At 35.7% G+C, this 22925-nt stretch overlaps 2 protein-coding genes and 1 long non-coding RNA gene across 8 annotated transcripts in view; all 3 read left to right on the forward strand.

Moving 5' to 3' along the window:
- The window catches only part of LOC147846539 (uncharacterized), a 214014-nt gene that overhangs the window by 71720 nt on the left and 119369 nt on the right, over positions 1–22925 (forward strand). The gene's annotated exons all lie outside the window — the stretch shown is intronic.
- On the forward strand, positions 1037–13242 carry yju2 (YJU2 splicing factor homolog). Of its 2 annotated transcripts, none has more exon segments than NM_001110833.1 (8): positions 1037–1210; positions 1576–1676; positions 3273–3417; positions 3521–3655; positions 6810–6991; positions 9750–9894; positions 10168–10333; positions 12636–13242. In NM_001110833.1, coding segments are annotated over 8 exon segments (1032 nt in total). In that variant the 5' UTR covers positions 1037–1186; the 3' UTR covers positions 12770–13242.
- The window catches only part of shda (Src homology 2 domain containing transforming protein D, a), a 76800-nt gene continuing 69521 nt past the window's right edge, over positions 15647–22925 (forward strand). Inside the window, exons 1-3 of one of the 5 annotated variants that reach the window (XM_087239627.1) lie at positions 15647–15764; positions 19837–19901; positions 20094–20430. In XM_087239627.1, coding sequence (XP_087095753.1) covers positions 20098–20430 — 333 coding nt within the window. In that variant the 5' untranslated portion in view covers positions 15647–15764; positions 19837–19901; positions 20094–20097. 5 annotated transcript variants of the gene reach the window in all.

The raw sequence follows: 22925 nt of genomic DNA on the forward strand, positions 1-22925 counted from the left end.
ACAAGTCAAAACAAACTCAATATGTTGTATTTTAGCTCTTAAAATAGATCTACAATATATTTTATGTTGTTTAATTTTGCATGAGCAAAAAGCAGTATAGCATAAATGACATATTTTTAAAAGATTATCATTCTGCCTACCTGCAGCACGTGAGGTTTCGGTTGATCCGCGATAAATCCACTTAAGCACTATATTCCATTTATAACACTGCAAACTTGACTTAATAAACGCAAAAGGCATTTATTATGTGTTATACCTTGATAGCTGCTGCATAATGGGATGTTTCTCTACACAACTGTAAAAGTGCGCTTTTTAGCAAAATGAAAGCAAACATTCAGAGAGTTCTGCGTTTTGTCAATTTTAGTTTAATTGTAATAATATTAATAATAATATTAATAAATAAATAAAAATATTATTTATAGTGTAGCCTACTGTGGGACTGTGCAGTAAGGCTATTTGATTTTATTAAAACATTTTTATTAGGCTACATTTTCCCGAACTAATAAATGACTGGCAGTTGCGTCTCTGCTAAAATTAATTTAACAGCAAGTTTCTTATGTGTTTTTTCCTTTTAGAGCTCAAGAGAGTTGTGTTTAAATAATTAGTTAACCAAAGCATGTAACGAATTAAGCTGCTCCTATCATGTCACCCACTTTTCTCCCTAATGAGTTGAGTGCGCCTCCATCGCCGTGTGCGCGTTTTAAAGGCTATTTGCGGGCGCACCTGACCTGACGCGGGGACCGGATCTCTGAACTATAGGACTAGCTTTAATCTCACCATTTTCATAATTCAATTGATATGTCATATATTTTAAAATATTTAAATGTGTTCTTAAGGTTGGAACGACGGGGGTGTTAATATTTAATGACTTTTCAGTTTGAGTAAACAATCCTTTATAAAAACTGGGGGGGCACAAAATCTTTCTGAGGGGGCAATGCCCCCCTTTGCCCCCCCGTAGCGCCGGGCCTGTCCCGGAACCATAGGTGGCGGTATGCTCCTAAACAAGTTGGTGGAGATCCACAATTTGTCTCATGTAATGCCAGCGTTCTGCCGGTGGTGGCAGCACTGCAGCTCGAAAGTGACCGATTCACACAGTCGAGGAAGAAACCTCCAGATCAGTGTGCTAACACGCATTTGAGCATTAACTTATCTTCTTAGTTTAAGTTTTACTCAGTTAAAGAGAACCATGTCGGAAAGAAAAGTTTTAAATGTAAGTATATCCATCTTTAATTGACTACTGTTGTTGTGCTGCGACTTACGGTGGATTTGAAAAGTAACGTACTGCTGCTAACAGCAAGCTAATGAAGTAGCATCGCAATGTTTACGTCTATTTAATAAAAGTCTGATGAACTCATTTTAAATATGAGGTCATGTTTCTGGTGCACTTAAGACTTATGTTAAATCTAGTGCACTTAAAATGCATGTTTGTTATAAAAACACATAACTAACGTTTGTTAATGATCTCGAAGGAATCCTCAAATAAGTGTTTACGAATTGTAACTTACTACTGTAAGTTAGTAATTTTGTCATATTATGCTAACGTTAACTTAACGTTATGTCTTTGTTTTTCCTCAGAAATACTATCCCCCGGATTTTGATCCGTCTAAAATCCCTAAACTTAAACTTCCCAAAGACCGTCAGTATGTGGTCAGATTGATGGCACCGTTCAATATGAGGTGAGACGATTTATGTGAACGTATGCATATATGTTGAAGTCTGTTTTACAGTGTATTCGTTCAGTGACAGCTTGTGACATGCTCCCTAATGTTTAACATGGTACTTTGAATATTCGGTCTGAAATCTCATGCAAGTATGACGTGATAACAACATTAGCACTATTATTAGTGTGTGTATTAATATTTCAATACACTCACCAGTCACTTTATTAGTTACACCTTACTAGTACCAGGTTAGACCCCGTTGAGAACTGCCTTCGTGTCATAAATTCAACAAGGTACTGAAAATATTCCTCAGAGATTTTGGTCCATATTGACATGATAGCATCACACAGCTGCAGATTTGTCGGCTGCACATCCATGATGCCAATCTCCTTCCACCACATCCCGAAGGTGCTCTATTGGATTAAGATCTGGTGATTGTGGAAGCCATTTGAGTACAGTGAACTCTTCATGTTCAAGAAACCCGTCTGAGATGATTCATGCTTTATGACATGGTGTGTTATCCTGCTGGAATTAGTCATCAGAAGATGAGTACACTGTGGTCATAAAGGGATGGACATGGTCAGCAATACTCAGGTATACTGTGGTGTTGACACAGTGCTCAATTGGTACTAATAGACCCAAAGTGTGCAAAGAAAATGTCCCCCACACCATCACACCACCACCACCAGCCTGAACTGTTGATACAAGCAGTGTGGATCCATGTTTTTATGTTGTTAATGCCAATTTCTGACCCGACTAATCCGAATGTCGCCACTGAAATCGAGACTCATCAGACCAGGTATTGTTTTTACAATCTTATATTCAATTTTGGTGAGCCTGTGTGAAATTTAGCCACATTGTCCTGTTCTTAGCTGACAGGAGTGGCACCTGCTGTGGTCTTCTTTGGGATAATATAGAAATCTTTGCGTGTGAAAATCCCAGTAGATCAGCAGTTTCTGAAATACTCAGACCAGCCCGTCTGGCACCAACAACCATGCCACGTTTCTTCAATCACCTTTTTCCTCCATTTTGATGCTCGGTTTAAACTGCAGCAGATCGTCTTGACCATGTCTACATGCTTAAATGCATTGAGTTGCTGCCATGTGCTGATTAAATATTTATATTAACTAGCAGTTGGACAGGTGTACCTAATAAAGTGGCCGGTGAGTGTATATTTGTATATTAATGTGTATTATGAAATTGTATGGCTTTTTTCTTTTTGAAGAGCCTGGGTTATAAGAGACACAGCAGTAACTTTTTTTTATTTTATCAAATATGACAATAAAGTGTATTTACCATGTATACAATTGACACTGATTTGTTCATGGAGGTTTTATCTACAGGTGAACCATTGAATATTTTTTAAACATTTTGCAGAAACAAAAGTAAAGTGCTTTTACAATTTATATTTGTATAGTATTAGACTTCTATTCAACAATTGTTTTGATGCTTGAAAGCCCCTTTTTACCATTTTTCACCAATATATCACATAAAAACAACGTATCGTCCTAATTTAAATTATAGGTTTTAAAAATGATTGGGAAGTGAGGGAAATAATTAAATATTTTTTATTATTGGAAACTGTAGATAATAATTCCTGGTGATTTGCAGGTGTAAAACGTGTGGCGAGTACATTTACAAAGGCAAGAAGTTCAACGCTCGTAAGGAGACCGTTCAGAATGAGCTCTACCTGGGGCTTCCCATCTTCAGATTCTACATTAAATGCACCAGATGCTTGGCTGAGATCACGTTTAAGGTACAAGACTGAGTTCTGCACATCATGCTGCGTCTCCTGTAAAACCTGCAAGCCTTACATTATTTGTGTTTGGTTCGCTTCATTTGATTGATGTGTTTCACAGACAGATCCGGAAAACACAGACTATGCCATGGAGCACGGGGCAACACGCAACTTTCAGGCTGAGAAACTGATCGAGGAGGAGGAGAAGAAGATCCAGCAGGAGCGAGAGGATGAGGAACTCAATAACCCCATGAAGGTTAGTCAGATGTGCAGACTAAAGGAATTTACAGGTTTGTGATGTGCTTTTTGAGAGTAACTGGTGTGTTTTCTGACCTTTATAAACATCTATTTGTGACAAAGTAGTTTTGGTAACACTTTAGTTTTAACCTTGTGTGCTGTTGGGGATGTTTTTATCCACTCTGAAGTGATTTTGAGTCTTAATTTGGTCACAACTTTCTCTGTGTTTCAGCAAGTGGAATGATTTTTGTAACAAAAATTGACTACCGTTGACTACTCTGGGCAAATTGACTAACCTTTCGTAATGTTGGTGGCTGTTTTTGCCCCATTGACTTCCATTATAATGACATTTTTTTTTTGCAAAGCAATAACACCAAATAATCATGCATTCTTGATTGTTGCTGGTTTTCCCTGTTGGGAAGGGTTTACATTTGTATTTTTACTGTGGAAAACTGCCTACAATCAAGAATGTAAGATTATTTACTGCCATGGCTTTGCAATCAAAAAATTGGGGCAAAAACAGCCACCAACACAATGAAAGGCTAGTCAATTTGAACTGTACACTAGTTACTACTGACCCTACTTATTTACTACTGGCTTATCACCTGCCTATTAAGATATTATATAAATAACTATTTATTAGCACTTGTAAAGTATAATCTTATTTTACATCCCTAATCCTACCCAATACAAATCCAATTTTTAGATCTTAAAAAGTCTTACATTTACAGAAATATTGTGTTGTTCGTCTTGCATCTCATATTTAATAAAAAAAAATTAAGTTTATTATTGTTTTTAAAACATTTGTTCATTGTTAAGAATTATTTTAAAGAAAGTTTATGTTGGAAAAAAAAGATATATATGATATGTATGTAATATGTAAGAAAAGTATGGATACAAGTAGAAATTGTTTTTTGCTTGTTTTTACACAATAATTAAAATATTTAGCTATGAATATATATATATATATATATATATATATATATATATATATATATATATATATATATATATATTTTTTTTTTTTTTTAAATTTATTTATTTTTTTATTATTATTATTAAATGTATTAAATTATAATATTTTTTGATAGGGCAAAGAAAAAAAACTTTTCCATCTGGGCCATTCCTTTTTCCTTTAACCCTTTATGGGTCTAAAAATTAGTTCATACTGGTCTTAAAAATGTCTTAAGTCCTAAATGTAACCTGCAGAAGCCCTCATTATTAAGCTGCTAATCAGTAGTTTATTGAGCTAAAAGTCTTAATGGTTTGTTAATTGTATATTAAAATAAAGTGTGATCGTTTGCTTGTTTATAACTATAATCTAACTAATGAATAGCTAATTCTTTACAGACTGATTCACTGTATTAGACCTGAGAACAGTTTAGCCCAAACATGCATACAACAGAAGAGCTTTGATTATCAGAGACATTTAACTTCAACTCTCAGTGACACTAAAATGTTTTTAAATTTATACAAGTAGTTTTGAGGGCAATTGTTCTAAAGCATAGACACAGGCTAATGTTTTTTTTTTCTTTTTTTTTTTCGTACGGTTATGGAAAACCTGGAACAGTCATGGAATTTTTAAGTGACATAATCAATGCCTGGAAAAATTTTGGAAAAACAAATAAACCCATAAAGTTTTGCAAACATCATGGACATTTGTACCTGAATATATTTTAAATGATAATATTGGGTCATTTTCAAACACAATAGCAGAGTCCATCTCTCCTTTACTCTCATTCATGCCCAGTAACAAACTAATAACTACAGCGGTACAATTCTTCTGTATGTTCTGTATACAACTAGGGTTTGCTTGTTTTGACACATTTAAAATATGGGGCTGAGAAATAACTAATTTAACAGGGCAAGTACAAATCTTCAGCGTTTAACCCTCTATAAGTCTGAAATTTCATTCATAATGGTCTTTAAAAAGTCTTAAATTTGACTTTGTGGAACCTGCTGAAACCTTAATTAATATAAGTGTATTATGTTTTGTATGTAACCTATTGAAATGAATTTTCGTAGTAAAAGTGTTTACGAACTCTGTGGTTGGTTCATGGAGGTTGCATCTATGGGTGAAGCATTGAATATATTTTTTAAACATTTCGCAGTGGTGCCTAAATGAATCAGCCAATTTGAATGAATCATTTGGATAAAGTATTCAGTGAATCACTAAGACGGGAGAATCGATGCCATCTTGTAATATTACATTTATTTATCCATGACAGACATAATCCAGTCAAATGCGAGGAGAAAAAAACTAAATATAGTTCAATTCTATTCATAATTATCTCACAAATCTGCTTGATATTGGAAACAATTGACATTGCAAAGTTTGATTAATATTAGTATACATTGCGATAGGCAACGCAGTGGTGTGGTAGCTAGTGCTGTCGCCTCACAGCAAGAAGGTCGCTGGTTCGAGCCTTGGCTGGGTCAGTTTGCATGTTCTCCCCGCGTTCGTGTGGGTTTCCTCCGGGTGCTCCAGTTTCCCCCACAGTCCAAATACATGTGGTATAGGTGAATTGGGTAGGCTAAATTGTCCGTAGTGTATGAATGTGTGTGGGGATGTTTCCCAGAGATGGGTTGCAGCTGGAAGGGCATCCGCTGCGTAAAACATATGCTGGATAAGTTGGCGGTTCATTCTGCTGTGGCCACCCCAGTTTAATAAAGGGACTAAGCCGAAAAGAAAATTAATGAATGAGTATATTGGATATGAATATTATTTCACCAGATGACTTGAATGGCTCAATTTGGGGAAAGAATTTATATTGATTTGGGGGATTTCAAAGAACAGTTAATTTGCTTAAATGCAACACTAGTCAAACTGTATTCAGGTGCAGAAGTTGAATAATCAAATCTAAATAAATAACACCACATGGTCTTCAGTGTATGAAAAATATCTGGTAAAACGACATGTGTTATAAATTTAAATCTTACAGTCATAGGCCTTAAAACAAAGCAAGCAAGCAAAAAAAGATCTCTCACTCTTATCAGTTTAATTTTTACAGTGGTTCCTGGTCGGCTATAATCTCACACAAATTGCCTTAATGATGCATAAACTCAACCTAACTTAAACTGAAGTGTCATTGCAGATAAACATTGCTATATTGTTGCTGAAACTACATTGTGCAGCCTTAAGCTAAAGATGTTCTCTCTGAATGCTGTCAAAGGTCCTGGAGAACCGCACGCGGGACTCAAAGCTGGAGATGGAGGTACTGGAGAACCTGCAGGAGCTGAAGGAGCTGAACCAGAGGCAGGCGCAAGTGGACTTTGAGGGTATGCTGGGTCAATATAAAGAGCTGGAGCAGAGACAGAAGCAGAGAGAGCAGGAGGAAGACGAGCAAGAGACCAAGTATGCAACAAGAGACCTTTTCTAATTTTGCCTTATGTATGCTGAATTGTTAAATATTTGAGCTTTTAAAAAAATGTTTAAAGCCTTAAAGATCAGTCGATTCATCAGAGGATTGCTCGTATGTCAGCTTATAAACAGATCAGCTGATTTTCGCTACTTTAAAATGCTCCAGTGTCTCTGTATCTGTGGTTACACTCAGTAAACAGCGGTGAGTTCGGTGAACTGATGACCTTCACAGCCAACCACAGTCATTTCGGTTAAGAACATGAACACACTGGCAAACCAGCTGAGTTTAAAAACGCACTCAACAGTGCTCAAATCTTAGGGAGAAATGTATGTTTTTAAAATTTCGGTAAAGATTGTGATCGTATTCCAGTAGCATGAAAAAACTATCTTGCAAAGTCTGGAAACTATATGTGGTCCATTTATTTTTAAACAAGAATTCATTATTGTTGTAATTTTACAGTGTAAATAAAAAAAAATAAAAAAAAATCACGCAGAGAAGTTATATTATTAATTCATCATTCAAGTATTTTGCCGGATTTTACATGTTTAAAACAACAATAATAAAAATAATAATAATATTGATATGTAATCACAGCATTTTGCCCAAACTGTGTACAATCTATAATATCATTTAAATGCAAAATGTAGATATTCCTATGCATTTTAACTAGTGGTGGGCCATTATCGGCGTTAACTTTATGCATTAACGCAAGACTCTTATCGCGTGATTAAAAAAAATATCGCCGTTAATCTATTGTCAAAGTTGGGTTGGGAGCTGGATCTATTCTACACGTTTACCTGACCGGTGAGCCGTCTGACAAAAAAGTACCCTTTTGAATCAAATCAGCAGGATGCTTGCTGTTAACTGCAGTTCGGCAGTTTCACTTTAACTCATGAAGATTTTATTCATTGTCCCGTGACAAACTGGGGTATGAGACGTAAATAAGAAGTAAGGACTGGTCAGAGTGTTATGAATGTAATAACGCTCGCCAAACGGAAAGAAAAAAAAGTGTGGGTGTGTGTGGGTGGGTTATCGTGGTCCTTTACTGACAGCCGCCTGTGTGGATCTTGTCGGAAAATATGACGAAAACTTCTACATGACGGTAATAGCTTGATGGAGGTGTTTACTTCAGTAATGCCACTAATATATGCATACTCCATTTATGTTTAGTTTCAAAAATCGCTGTTTACATGGTAGACTTTTAATACTCTCAAGACTCTTATGGTTTTAATCATCTTAAAATTGTATTAAAGTATTGTTGCTCATGTAAACATACTTAATGTTTGACGCACCGTCAGGGCTCACATCAAAAACAAGTATGAAATCACTGTTTGGGGCTTATATAGGGTTACAGTTTAAAATTTATGTTTAACCGAATAAGCAGTTAGTAAACACTAGTACATCTTATTGAACATCATTTATTTTCTGAACAGAACAGAATCATTTATAGTAGAACAGTTCCTCAAGCAGTTTGTGATGCACTTTGGACAAAGGAGATGAGCCCCTGCACCACCTGACTTGAGAAACCCATTCTCAAAGATTTATTATTTGGGTAGCACACATATTCTGAATGCCTTCGGCAGAATTCAAATGAGCCGATTTAATTAATTTCGAGATTAATCTAGATTTTTAAAAATTGTCTATGCCTACCCATAATTTTAACCCAAAACATTGATGTTTAAACGTTGTGATTGTGACGCAACGGAAATGTTTCAAGAAGACCCAAAAATGTGACGAACCCAGTTATTCAGGTTATGGTTATTTACGCTAATAATTCAATTGATGTTCTCTATAGCGTTTTTACAATGTAGATTGTGTCAGAGCAGCTTAACATAGAAGTTCTAGTAAATTGAAACTGTGTCAGTCCAGATTTCAGAGGAAGTTTAGTTCAGTTAAGCGTGGTTTAAATTTCACTGCTGGAAGTACAAATACTTAACAGCAAATCATACATTCATTCATTTTCTTCTCGGCTTAGTCCCTTTTTTAATCCGGGATCGCCACAGCGGAATGAACCACCAACTTATCCAGCAAGTTTTTACGCAGCGGATGCCCTTCCAGCCACAACCCATCTCTGGGAAACATCCATACACACATTCACACACACACACACTCATACACTAAGGACAATTTAGCCTGCCCAATTCACCAGTACCTCATGTGTTTGGACTGTGGGGGAAACCAGAGCACCCAGAGGAAACCCACGCGAACGCAGGGAGAACATGCAAACTTCACACAGAAACGGCAACTGAGACGAGGCTCAAACCAGCGACCTTCTTGCTGTGAGGCGACAGCACTACCTACTGCGCCACTGCTTCACCCTTAACAGCTAATTTATTGATAATAATATACAAAAGACACGGGAATGGTGTAATGATGTTAAAACAAAGAGAAAGCTCACCTTTCAAAGATCACCTACAACTTCGCTAAGTAATAGTCACAGCACTATAAACAAATCCCAGCCCCGTCCGTCATGTTTTTGGGACCCCATGAAACTTTTTCCATTGTGTTCCATGGTATTTACATGTGTTGTAAGAAAATGCAGGTGTTTTCTTAATTTTTTTTGCATTGTGAGAATTTTCCCACACATTTTCTGTCAAACTGATGAAGATCTTTTCCTATTTTGCTAGTGTTTTTTGTAATTGCTCTCTCAGCCACAGTATTTTTTCCCTGAAGCACATTGTGATACAACAAGATGATGTATTGTACAAGTGTACTGTGATTTAATCTTCTCTTTTGCCTTTCTGTTCTCAGAGAGATGTTGGAGAGAGCTCTGGTCAAAAGACTGAGGGACTCAGACTCTGAAGAAGAGGCAGAAAACGCAAAGGAGCGAAGCAAGAAGCATATAGCTGATAAACCCACAGACATCCTCACCACAGACACCAGCACTGCATCACAGGTGGAGAGAGAGAGAAAAAGAGCGAGATTTAAATCTACTTTTTTTTTTACATTTTCAGCTCATCTTTGCACATTAAAGGGCATCTGTTATGCAAAAATCACTTTTATAAGGGGTTTAAAGATAGTTATGTGGCAACAGTGTGTGAATATAACCAGTCTCTAATGGTATACATTTTTTCATAATCGCACAAATAAAAACACTCTGCAGTGTCATCACGTGGGGGAAAGCCCCGCCGTCCCCTGTTTCTCATTATTTTTATTATTTTTTCCACAGGGCTTGTCGTCTGTAGTGGCGAAGAAACAGAGCTGGGACAGGAGTGTGGGAGGTCTGGGTGTGAAGGGAGCTCTGGGGTCTCTGGTGGTGAGGAAGAAACCAGCAGATTCTGCCTCTAAACCTTCCCATGCTGCACCACCTCCGGCTGCTGCTGGCACACAAACAGGTTCAAGAGCTGTTAAAACTAGTCAGTTATTCATTTATGTAGCGCCGCAGGGTCAGAATGAGTGTGTGGGGAGGGAGTAAACTGCAATTAATAACATCATGATTATGTTAAATAAAGGATGTATTCATTCAGCTGTGTAGAGTTAGGAATGAATGTCATTAAAGCTGGATTTATTTATATCTTTATATATTATATGTTTATTATTTACATAAATACATATAATTCAAATGTATTCAGTCTATATTCAGCCAACAATATTCTTAATTTATAAAGCCAGTTTTATTACTGTAATTAAATGTTTAAAAAGGCAAGGCAAGTTTATTTTTATATCACATTTCATAAACGGTGGCAATTCAAAGTGCTTTAATTAAAAAAGAATAAAAAGACAAGTATAAATAAAAATGATTAAAAACAGATGAAAATGTGTTAAAACAGGTTATAAAAGAATGAAAAAGACAAGAAAGACACAGTTGTGCGATCTGTCGGAAGTAGAAAAGTGCTCATTCAGTAAGGGCACAGTTAAACAGGTTCTGTGTTTTCAGTCTTGATTTGAACGTGCCTAATGTTATCAAGATTAAAAGATCCAGGATCTGCCAAATCATCTTAGATCATTTAAGCAAGGTACGAAGTCTTTGTTGTCTTTGTTGTTTTTTGTTTGTTTTTTCCTCTATTTTTATTCGGTTTTTCTTCTATTTGTGTGTGATTCCCATTTGTGTACCTTTTGCATAATATTACAGTTTAAAAAAGCCTTTAAATGTCACTTTAAGCTGAAAACCAGTATCTTGAACAATATCTCGTAAAATATTATTTACTGTCATCATGACGAAGATAAAATAAATCAGTTATTAGAAATGAGTTATTAAAACTATTATGCTTATAAATGTGTTGAAAAAAAAGAGAAATTGAGTTAAAAAAAAAAACTATAGGGGGGCTAATAATTCTCACTTTAACTGTATGTTCATGTTAGTATATACAGTTGAAACCAGAAGTTTACAGACACTTTAATAAAAGGAACATAACCATTTTGTAAAACATGTCTGATGGTAAATCATACTAAATGTTTACTATTTTAGGTCCGTTAAGATTACCTAAATGATTGACATTTGCTAAATGCCAAAATAATGAGAGATTCTTTTGTTTGAGAGTTTTTTATTAATTTCTAGACAGTCAAAAATTTACGTACATTTCCTTGGTATTTTTTAGCTTTGCTTTTAAACTGTGTAACTTTGGTCAAAATCGTCATGTTTTGGGTATCCTTTCTTAAGCTCTTCACAATAGTTTCATGGAATTTTGGCCCATTCCTCCTGACAGAATTGGTGTAACGGAGACAGATTTGTCTTGCTCGCACAAGCTTTTTCAACTCTGCCCACAATTTTTCTATACGATTGAGATCAGGACTTTGTGATGGCCACCCCGAAACATTCACTCTGTTGTCCTTAAAGCACATTTTAACTAATTTGGCAGTATGCTTAGGGTCATTGTCTGTTTGGAAGACCCATTTGTGGCCAAGTTTTAATTTGCTGGCCATCCTCTTGAGATGTTGCTTCAGTATTTCTACATGATGTTCTTTCTTCATGATGCCATCTATGCTGCGAAGTGAACCAGTCCCTCCTGCAGCAAAACAGCCCCACAACATGATGCTGCTGCCCCCATACCTTACAGTTGGGATGGTGTTCCTTAGGCTTGTAAGCTTTCCCTTTTGTCTTCCAAATGTAACACTGGGTATTAAGGCCAAACAGTTCAATCTTCGTTCCATCAGACCACAGGACATGTCTCCAAAAATGAGTCTTTTCCCCAATATATTTCAGCAAATTGTAATCTGGCTGTTTTTGTTGATTCTGGCTTGATGATTTTCCCATGTTGTCACACAAGGAAGCAGTGTGTTTGAGGTTTTCCTACAGTTGTTCCTCCAATGAACTCATATATTGTCAATTAGCCAATCAGAAACTTCCAAAACATTGACACCATCATCTGAGCCTTCTCAGAGGCAGAATAATCTTATTGTGTGTAAACAATATTGTTATAACAATTTCTCAAAATATCTCTCTTATTATTCTGCTATTAAGCATAACAGAAACACATTTGATAATCCGAACTTACCTAAAAGAGAAAAAGTTTAGTCACATTTACATCTGACTTTTTAAATGGTTAAGTGCCTTTTTATTACAGTGTATGTAAACTTCTGGTTGCAACTATACACCGGAACCTTATACAGATTTATTTGAGAAACAGTCTCATTGTTTCTCAGGGTAGAATTTTGTGGTCTATTAACCTGAACTTTCTGTCTTTTCTGTTAATTCAGGTGCTGTCAAACCCGAGTCTTCCATAACATCATCATCTGCTTCTTCAAACATACAGCCGGTATCATGTCAGAACGGTTCGTCTCTCAGCCTCTTGGGGGCGTATTCAGACAGCGACGACAGCAGCTCAGACTAGCCCAGGACACAAAAAACAATGCAATTCAGATCACTGGAATTAAATGCTTATTTTCAGACCACCACAAATGACACAAACCACTTGAAATTTCCTTAACTTGGACTCTTTAAAAGCATAATTGAGAGTGCAGGTCAAAAGATTTTTAGTATTCAGTGATGACCTTTTTTTTAGCTGTGGGACATATCGTCTACGAGAAGCCATATCCATTGGCTGGCTTTCATTCAGTCTATTAGATCTGCCTCATGCCAGTGTCTCTAATGTACTCTATAATGCATTTCTAATGTATTATGCACTCTATAATGTAGTATTTTTCCCTCCATGTTAGTTCAGTCAATATGAGGAAATGCATTTGAGGGTTACAGAGGAAATAAATCTAATTTAGCGTGATCATCTCTAATCCTGTGTTGTAAAAGACCTCTTTTTTTTCTCTCCAGCATCCAACAAATAAATAGCAAGTCATGTTTTGTTTCAAAGGATATGCTTTGTTTCTTATTTATGGGGGTTTTGTAAAATAATTAGAACATTTTTTTGATAATAACCATAGAAACATTTTTAACCACTTTTAATGCAATAAATATTAGATTATTTAAAGATTATTTATGAATCTTAATTTTACATGAATAAGAGTGTAGCTCACAACGCTGTATTTTTATTCAACATTTAATGGGTTAGTTCACACAAAAATGATATTTACTCATATTTTACTTAGATATTCGGAAGAATGTCAGAAACCGGTAACCATTGACTTCAATAATATTTATTCTACTATGGAAGTCAGTGGTTACAGGTTTTCAACATTTTCTGTTCTGTTCAAGATTTTGTGCTCAAAAGAACAAAAATCTGGTTTGGAGCAAGTAAAGGGTGAGTAAATTAATACAGAATTTTCTTTTTGTGTGTGTGTGAACCGGTAACTTCAATAATATCTATTTATTCTAATATGGAAGTAAATGGTTACAGGTTTTAAACATTATCTATATATCTTTTGTGCACAAAAAAAACAAATAAAAGGGTTTGGAGCAAGTAAAGGGTGAATAGTGAGTGAGTAAGTGAGCGAGTGAGTGATCGTGCGTGTGTGTGTGTGATATCCCTTTAGCAAAGATTAATACATTTTGTAACTGACTACATTAACATTTGTTCCAAATCTTTGAGATTGACTTTAATAGTATTTGTTTATTCTACTATGGAAGTCAGTGGTTACAGGTTTCCGACATTTTCTGTTTATATTTTTTGCTCAAAAAACAAAAACTGGTTTGGAACAAGTGCGAGTAAGTTAACAGAATTATCATCACTTAAGCAAAGATTATTAAATGTTGTAACTCTTGTTCCAAATCTTTTTTTTTTTTTTTTTTTTTTTTTTTTTTTTACATAAAAGAGGATTTTCTAAAGAATATTGGTAACCATATCGGAAGTCAATGGTTACAGGTTTCCAAGATTTTTTTCTAAATCTTTTGTGCTCAACAGAACACACAAAAAGGTTTGGAACAAGTAAAGGGTAAATAAAACAAATGTTTTTTTTTTGTGTGTGTGAACTATCCCTTTAACAAAGATTAATAAAGGCTGAAACTGACTCTTGTTCCAAATCTTTTTGAGGTGTGTTTTGTTCTGTTGAACATAAAAGATGATATTCTAAAGAATGTTGAAAACTGGTAACCAATGACTAAAGTAGTATTTGTTTATTCTACTTTGGAAGTCAGTGGTTACAGGTTTTCAACGTTTTCTGTATATATGTTGTGCTCAAAAGAACAAAAATCTGGTTTGGAGCAAGTAAAGGTTTCGTAAATTAACAGAGTTTTCATTATTTAATTGAGTGAACTCCCTTTAACAACGATTAATAAATGCTGTAGCTTTTAACTTGTTTTAAATCTTTTTTGAGTTTTAGTTGTTGTTGTTGTTGTTGTTTTGTTCTGTTGAACATGAATGAAGATATCCTGAAGAATGTCAGAAACCGGTAACCATTGACTTCAATAATCTCTGTTTAGTGTACTATGAAAGTCAATGGTTACAGGTTTTCAACATTTTTATGTATGTTTTGTGCTCAAAAAAAAAAAAAAAAAAAAAAAAAAAATATATATATATATATATATATATATATATATATATATATATATGTGTGTTTTGGAGCAAGTGAATGGTGAGTAAATTAATACAGAAATTGTATTTTTTGTATAAACAGTCCCTTTAACAAAGATTAATAAATGCTGTAACTGTCTCTTTTAGTCAATAGTTACAGGTTTCCAGCATTTTTGTCTATCTTCTGTTCTCAAAAGTACACGAAAAACTAGTTTGGAACAAGTAAAGGCTGAATAAATGTACATAGTTTTCATTTTCTGAGTGAACCATCACTTTAACAAACAAAACCTAACTGTTAGCTATTCTTTATCACATGATTTGTGAATTGTTAACTTCACAGGCATCATTTAAATCCCCTAATTGCACGGTTTTCAATGCAATACAGACAATGTTTGGACAAGCCATTGTTTACCATCCCTCATATTGATCCCCAAAGTGCCTGTGACCTTCTAACCTTACAGGCTGACCTCTGTGTGCTGATGGAAAAGGTGTTAATGAGGGTTGACGTAACAGATGGGGCATGCATCGAACTAGATCTTATCTATGTGTCTGTTTAGTTAAGCAGAAACCCCTGTGCTTATGCACGTATATTCCTCATAATCTCTTTTTAATCTAAAAAGCATGCACTTTAATGATAGCACTTCATACTGTTTGTTGCAGGCATACAACAATTTGCAAAATGCATGCCAAAGCACGAGCCTCTGTGTGAAATGAAATGCCTCAGCAAGAACAAAGACAATGCAACTCTCCAGTGGGCTTCAACCAAACAAGTCGAGCTTATGTGCTGCTGCTGCTGCAACAACCACCACCACCAATGCAATCCAATGCAACTCTCCATCCATCCATATGCACGCGCTCTTTACTTTTTTGGGAATTTTCTCACAACTGCTTTGTTTTATCACTTCTAACCGTCCTTTATTGACAGGTGAGTGTTATGCTAATGCTTTAGTGGTTACTAAATTATTTTAATAAGTTAAAACTGTCGTATTATATGAGCGTTTTAAACACGCTCGTATGTGTGTTTTCATCTGGGTCGCGCGCTTGCACAGTTAACGTTAGCCAAACAGCAAGCCGGCTAACAAAATGCAGCTTAAAATTGATGTTTTTTTACTTTAACGCTTTATATTAGTGCAGCATTTCACTCATATTTACAGCCTACAGTGGTATTAGTGAGTATAATCAAATTCGTCGACGAAGAAAGTGATTAACGTTATAATGGCGGAGTTTGGAAATGTTAGCCAGCATGCTAACGTAAGTTTCCTTATAAAATTGCTTCGTTTTTGGTCGTAAAATCATAAGCGTTTGTGTTATGTGCTGAATTATGTGGCAAGAGTAAGAAAGTGGGTGTGAGCAGTTGATGCATGTTCTTGTTTTGACAGGATTCTTTGGCAAGATTGTGCTGTGTGAGGGCTTTTGTGTCTGAAACTTTCTTTTTGAGTAATATTGATTTGTATTTATGACAAACGTGGCCGTCATGGTTAAATTATCATCTAATTACGTTATATGTAGGCTTTATATGTCTGGATGCATATGCTTATACAGCTCACTTTATATTAAAATTATGCAACCGTTTATTCACGCCGGTTTTGTCCTAAATCCTTATTGTTTTCTTTCCTTCAGGGAGTATAAAGCAGTTGTTAGGCAGAAAGTAAAGATGATAATCGCAGTGACACTCACAATCCATAACTTATATTGTTTATTTTTATATTAAATGAAAGTAAAAGAACCACTTTTTAAAGTTTAAATTAAGCATTATAAATGTAGCCCGCTTTTGTTGTACGTTTGTTTTACTGTAACTCGTATCTTTAGTGTTTTGAGAGATTTATTTGAGAAAACTTAACTTTAACCTTTATATGCTGTTGGGGATGTTTTCACCCACTACGGGGTGATTTTAAGTCTTAGTTTGGCCATAACTTTTTTCTTTTCTTTTTTTCTGTGTTTCAGCTAGCAAATCTTATTTTGACACTTATTTTGAGAAAATGCTTTTATTTATTTATTTATTTAAATCTCATTGATACACTGGCAAATTGACTACCCTCCCTGCTGAAAAAACAGCATATGCTGGTAAGGTATGTTGATGCTGGTATGCTGGTCTTGCTTGTTTTAATGCTGATTTTGCTGGTCTTAATGCTAGTTTTGCTGGTTTCAATGCTGGTTTTGCTAGTCTCAATGTTTGTCCTGCTGGTCTCAATGCTGGTTTTGCTAGTCTCTATGTTGGTCCTACTGATCTCAATGCTGGTTTTGCTGGTTTTGCTGGTCTCAATGTTGGTCCTGATGATCTCAATGTTGGTTTTGCTAGTCTCTATGTTGGTCCTACTGATCTCAATGCTGGTCTTGCTGGTCTCAATGTTGGTCTTGCTGGTCTCAGTGCTTGTCAGGAGCATCATTGAGACCAGCACTGAAACCAGCAAGACCAGCATTGAGAAATGAACTGAAAATCTAACAATGCATCAAAAACAATGTTGTTACTGATCGTCCACATGTTCAAGACTGTGATAAAAGAGGGGAAAAAATTCCGTCCACAAATACTTTTCATATTGAAAATATGTCATTTTCCACCAAATTAGTGACATTATTTGTGAACTTGGCAATTAAAGAGTTAAAATCCTGTAATTTTTAAAAACATTTAGTAGTTTTGATCAGTATTGAGGATGATAAACAGATTTATGCAGAAAAATCTGAAAAAAAAATGTATCTGATGTATTTTTACAGCTGTTTAATTCAGTCGATGTTTTCATCCCGAACATAACAAAAGGGTAGTCAATTGAAACTGCACAAGGGTTAAGTGATTGTTGACCAAAATATTACTTGAAAGACACAATACCATTAGGATTTATATATGAAAAAAAGGGCTGCTCAGTCATTCTGTTAACTAACTACTTTTGTAAATTAAGGTTTGTAACAATATAATGTTGCATATATTACTACAGTGTTATTTTTTGTGTTTAAATAGTTTCTTTTAAGTTCACCCTGAAATTGACAGATTTATGTCCCTACGTTGAAATTGTAATTATTAAGACTCAATTTGAAGTATCGAAATGTTTGTAAAGGGATCAAAGAAAACATTCATTTAAATCAGTGGTCACCAAACTTGTTCCTGGAGGGCTGGTGTCCTGCAGATTTTAGCTCCAACCCTAATCAAACACACCTGAACAAGCTAATCAAGGTCTTACTAGGTATACTTGAAGCATTCAGGCAGGTGTGTTGAGGCAAGTTGGAGCTAAACCCTGCAGGGACACTGGCCCTCCAGGACCAGGATTGGTGACCCCTGATTTAAATCATTGTTATTTTTTAAATCAAGCTGTTTAAGAAAAAACTCTATCACATTTCATGATGAACGTTTGATGAAATGATGAAATGTTTAATTTAGGCTTTTATTTCAATATAAACATTGATCAATGAACTTTGCTCATGCATACCTGCTTGGTATTTGAGATCAAACATAATTGGTTATCAAATGTAAATCAAGCATGCTAGAGCTTTTGTGTCTAAATTAAAATGATGATATATTAGTTCCTCAGAAAAAAAAAATGTGCGTTAAACTGATCAAATAACCATTTATAAACATGTTGTGGGAAGAAACTTCATAAAGGGACTGAAATCTCTCTCATTTATAGTAATAAAAATATCTTTATTTGTGTTTTAAAGATGAACAATTAAAAAAAATCCAATCCGCGATTACTTTTTATATTGAAAATACGTCATTTTGTGTGTTTTTTTTCTCCACCAAATCAGTGATATTATTTGTGAACTTGGCAATTAAATAGTTAAAATCCTGTAATTGTTCTAAACAATTTAGTATTTTTGATCAAAACTAAACAAACCAAGCTGTTTAAGAAAAAACTTGATCACATTTCATGATGAACGCATTTAATTAAGGCTTTTATTTGAATATAAACATTGATCAATGAACTTTGCTCATCCATACCTGCTTGCTTGGTATTTGAGATCAAACCTCATTGCTTATCACATGTCAGTCAAGCATGCTAGAGCTTTTGTGTCTAAATTAAAATAATAATGAATTAGTTCTTAGAAAAAAAAAGTGTGATAAACTGATTGAATAACCTTTTCAAAATATTTTGTGGGAAGAAACTTCATGAAGGGGTTGAAATCTCTGTGATTTATAGTAATAAAATATATATTCCATATTTGTGTTTCAAAGATGAACAGTTAAAAAAAATCCATTCCTCGATTACTTTTTATATTGAAAATACGTCATTTTGTGTGTTTTTTTTTCTCCACTAAATCAGTGATATTATTTGTGAACTTGGCAGTTAAATAGTTAAAATCCTGTAATTGTTCTAAACAATTTAGTAGTTTTGATCAAAACTAAACAAACCAAGCTGTTTAAGAAAAAGTTTGATCACATTTCATGATGAACGCATTTAATTAAGGCTTTTATTTGAATATAAACATTGATCAATGAACTTTGCTCATCCATACCTGCTTGCTTGGTATTTGAGATCAAACCTCATTGCTTATCACATATTAATCAAGCATGCTAGAGCTTTTGTGTCTAAATTAAAATGATGATTAATTAGTTCTTCAGAAAAAAACGTGCATTAAACTGATCAAATAATCATTTATAAATATGTTGTGGGAAGAAACTTCATAAAGGCACTTAAATCTCTCTCATTTATAGTAATTAAATATCTATATTTGAGTTTTAAAGATGAACAGTTAAAAACAAATCCAGTCCTCGATTACTTTTTACATTGAAAATACATCATTTTGTGCTTTTCACCAAATCAGTGATAAGATTGATAATTGAAAGAGTTAAAATCCTGTAATTTTTCTAAACAGTTTAGTAGTTTTGATCAGAACTATATCCGTGTTACAAAGATGAAGAGAAGTCTCTGGAAAGACATAAAAAGGAAGTACAGTAGAGGATCGTTTCACATAATAAATCTTTAACAGTAAAGCAATCTAAAAACACTCTAAATCTGACTTTATTTACGTATCTTACTTTTTTAACGTGTTATTTCTCTGCTTTCCAGATCAATTTATTGCACAAAAATTGGAGCCGGATGTTCTAAAGCATCAATGCATTGGGGAAACTGAGGTGAGCACTTGCACAATATCATATTTGTGGTTTATTGACTCACAGTGAGTAATAAGTCACTTATTAGTAAGGTGTTCCAGGATTTACAGATTGTACTCAATGGAGGAGCTAGGATAAAGTCCCTTTTTTTAGAAGCACAAAGCTTGTTTTATTTACATTCGCTTGGATGTTTTCTTCTTGTGTTGGCTGTAGACCCATGGCAAAGTGGTTTAGAGATCACCTGAGTTTTGGCAGCAGGAAAGGACCACCGCAGCCTCCCAAACCGGACTACACTGAAAGCGAGATCCTCCGGGCCTACAGGACTCAGAAAGACCTGGACTTCGAGGACCCGTACGACTCCTCTGAGCACCGGGTTGTAAACGGCTCCGGCTCTATAGAAACCTTCCCGACGTTCAGTACAGTGCTGTCTAACGGCGTGGAGGTGAAGATCGTCTCTCCCAAACACAGACTGATCAAAGTGGAATCTCAGGAATTCGGGCGCAGCAAAACGCCGCTAAACATCGTGACCTTTGAGGAACCGCAGGCCCCTGTAAGTTCTTGTTTTCCTAACATACGCTCATGCCTTTTCCTGGCTTCTTTTACACTGTAATTTGCCTTAAAATTCATAAAAAAACTGCCCCATGTAACCTTAGTCATGTGTTTGTATTTTCTCCCAAGTTGCAAAACTATTGGATTAGTTTCTTTAAAATATTTTCTGATATTCTGGGGGTCAAATTTATCACCAGTCTTTGGTGTTCCCTCTCAGTGTCAGCCTTTAAGCCGGACACCGGCTGACATTGTGGCTTTTGCATCTCTTCTCGCTAGGCACAGAACACTGTTGTCTTGGACTTCCCCACAACCCCCCTGTATTGTATTGTGGCTCAAGGATTTGGTCTTTTTTTTAAAACTTGAGAAAATTAAGTGCAATATCAGCGGTAGGGGAGGACAGGTTTTTGAAATGTGGTAACAATTTGTTGCATTATTTAGTGATTTAAAAACCTTCGATGTGGAATGAGTGAAGGTATATATGTGTGTCTATATTAGGGCTGAACTATATATCATTTCAGCATCGATATCGCGATGTGCACATCTGCAATAGTCACAATGCAAAATATGCAATGAGTCTGAATTAGTTTTCTGGTCATTAGTTGACCAGGAGCTACAGAGTTGTATTTAATTATTGTGTTTATATAGAATTTATACGATTTATGCCAATAAAAAAAGTATAAATATAATCAAATATCTTTTTCAACGTGAAAACAGGATAGATAATGTTGCTTGCTTGAAGGAAAAAACTTTAATTTTGACGTATTTGCTGAAAGATAAAAATAAAACTATATTTTGACTTGCTCTAAGAATTTTTGGATATTTGGACTAGAAATGAGACACATTGTCTCATTGTGATTATTCAATATCTGTAGCTGAATACTGTTAAGGCTGATTTATACTTCTGTGTCGAGGGATGAGACAGTCCTCGCTGCAGCCCGCAGTTTGATGACATAGTTGACCAGGTCCACTACGTAGTGGATGATCGCCTACACCTTCCCCTACCCTAAACCCAACCATCACAGTAGCATGGGCACTACCTTACCTTAGGGGGCGGTACAAGGTCCACTACATACTTGACGATCGCCTACACCTCCCCCTACCCTAAACCCAACCGTCACAGTAGCATGGGCATTACCTTACCTTAGTGGGTGGTACAAGGTCCACTTCGTAGTTGACGATCGCCTACACCTCCCCCTACCCTTAACTCAACCGTCACAGTAGCATGGGCACTACTTTACCTTAGTGGCCAGTACAAGGAAGGTACACTACGTAGTTGACGATCGCCTATACCTCCCTCTACCCTAAACCCAACCGTCACAGTAGCATGGGCATTACCTTACCTTAGTGGGCGGTACAAGGTCCACTTCGTAGTTGACGATCGCCTACACCTCCCCCTACCCTTAACTCAACCATCACAGTAGCATGGGCACTACCTTACCTTAGTGCAGGGGTTCCCAAACTTTTCAGCCCGCGACCCCAAAAATAACAATGCCAGTGACTCGCGACCCCCAATATCCTCTGAGGTGGTTATAAATACAGAAACCTTGCATGCAATGACACACACACACACACCAATTAAATTTGTGTCAGTGCTTTAAATGTGCCAGAAAGTATAACCTGATGTTATAAAATCAAAATACATCTGACGCTATTGCTGCCTTTAATATAATGTAATTACCCCAGGGGTCGCAATCCAATAGAACTAGTAACTATAAGCTACTATAGTAACTATATAGTATATAGTAACTATAAACGACTATTTTTATTTTCAGTATAGTTATGGATAAAATATGTTAATTCTTATGGTTTAATAAAAATAAATAGATTTTTGAAAAATCACCAGGCGACCCCCCTTCATTGGCCCGCGACCCCTCGTGGGGTCCCGACTCCCACTTTGAGAACCACTGCCTTAGTGGGCAGTACAAGGTACACTACGTAGTTGACGATCTCCCATACCTCCCCCTACCCTAAACGCAACCGTCACAGTAGCATGGGCACTACCTTACCTTAGTGGGCAGTACAAGGTCTACTACATAGTTGACGATTGCCCACACCTCCCCCTACCCTAAACCCAACCGTCACAGTAGCATGGGCACTTTTTTCAATCATTCAGCCCTAGTGTATACATGTATGTTTTTTTTTTTTACTTGTTCCTTTTTTCCATCAGATGTTGATTGTTTTATTTTGAGGATCGTTTTGTTAGGGCTAGATATGATTGTATATGGTGTGTAAGTTGTTGTAAAATGCTGTTTGCAAGAATAAAAGTTCCATGACAAAAAAAAAAACATACGCTCATGTCGAGCTTAAGTGGGAGTGTTATCAGAAGGAACTGTGTGCTTTTAAAGGCTCCTTGTGTTTATGTATGGGGGAAAAAATGCACAGGTCAAATGTCAAGCAACCTTTTGATAAATTGTGTCATCTTGATGATTAATTGCCATTTCAAGTGTTTTCCAGTTTTGTGTTACAACTTGAATGTTGTAACACTGTCTAATATTT

This window comes from Danio rerio, chromosome 2 (assembly GCF_052040795.2).
Source record: "Danio rerio strain M-AB ecotype USA chromosome 2, GRCz13ab, whole genome shotgun sequence".
Classification (NCBI taxonomy): domain Eukaryota; kingdom Metazoa; phylum Chordata; class Actinopteri; order Cypriniformes; family Danionidae; genus Danio; species Danio rerio.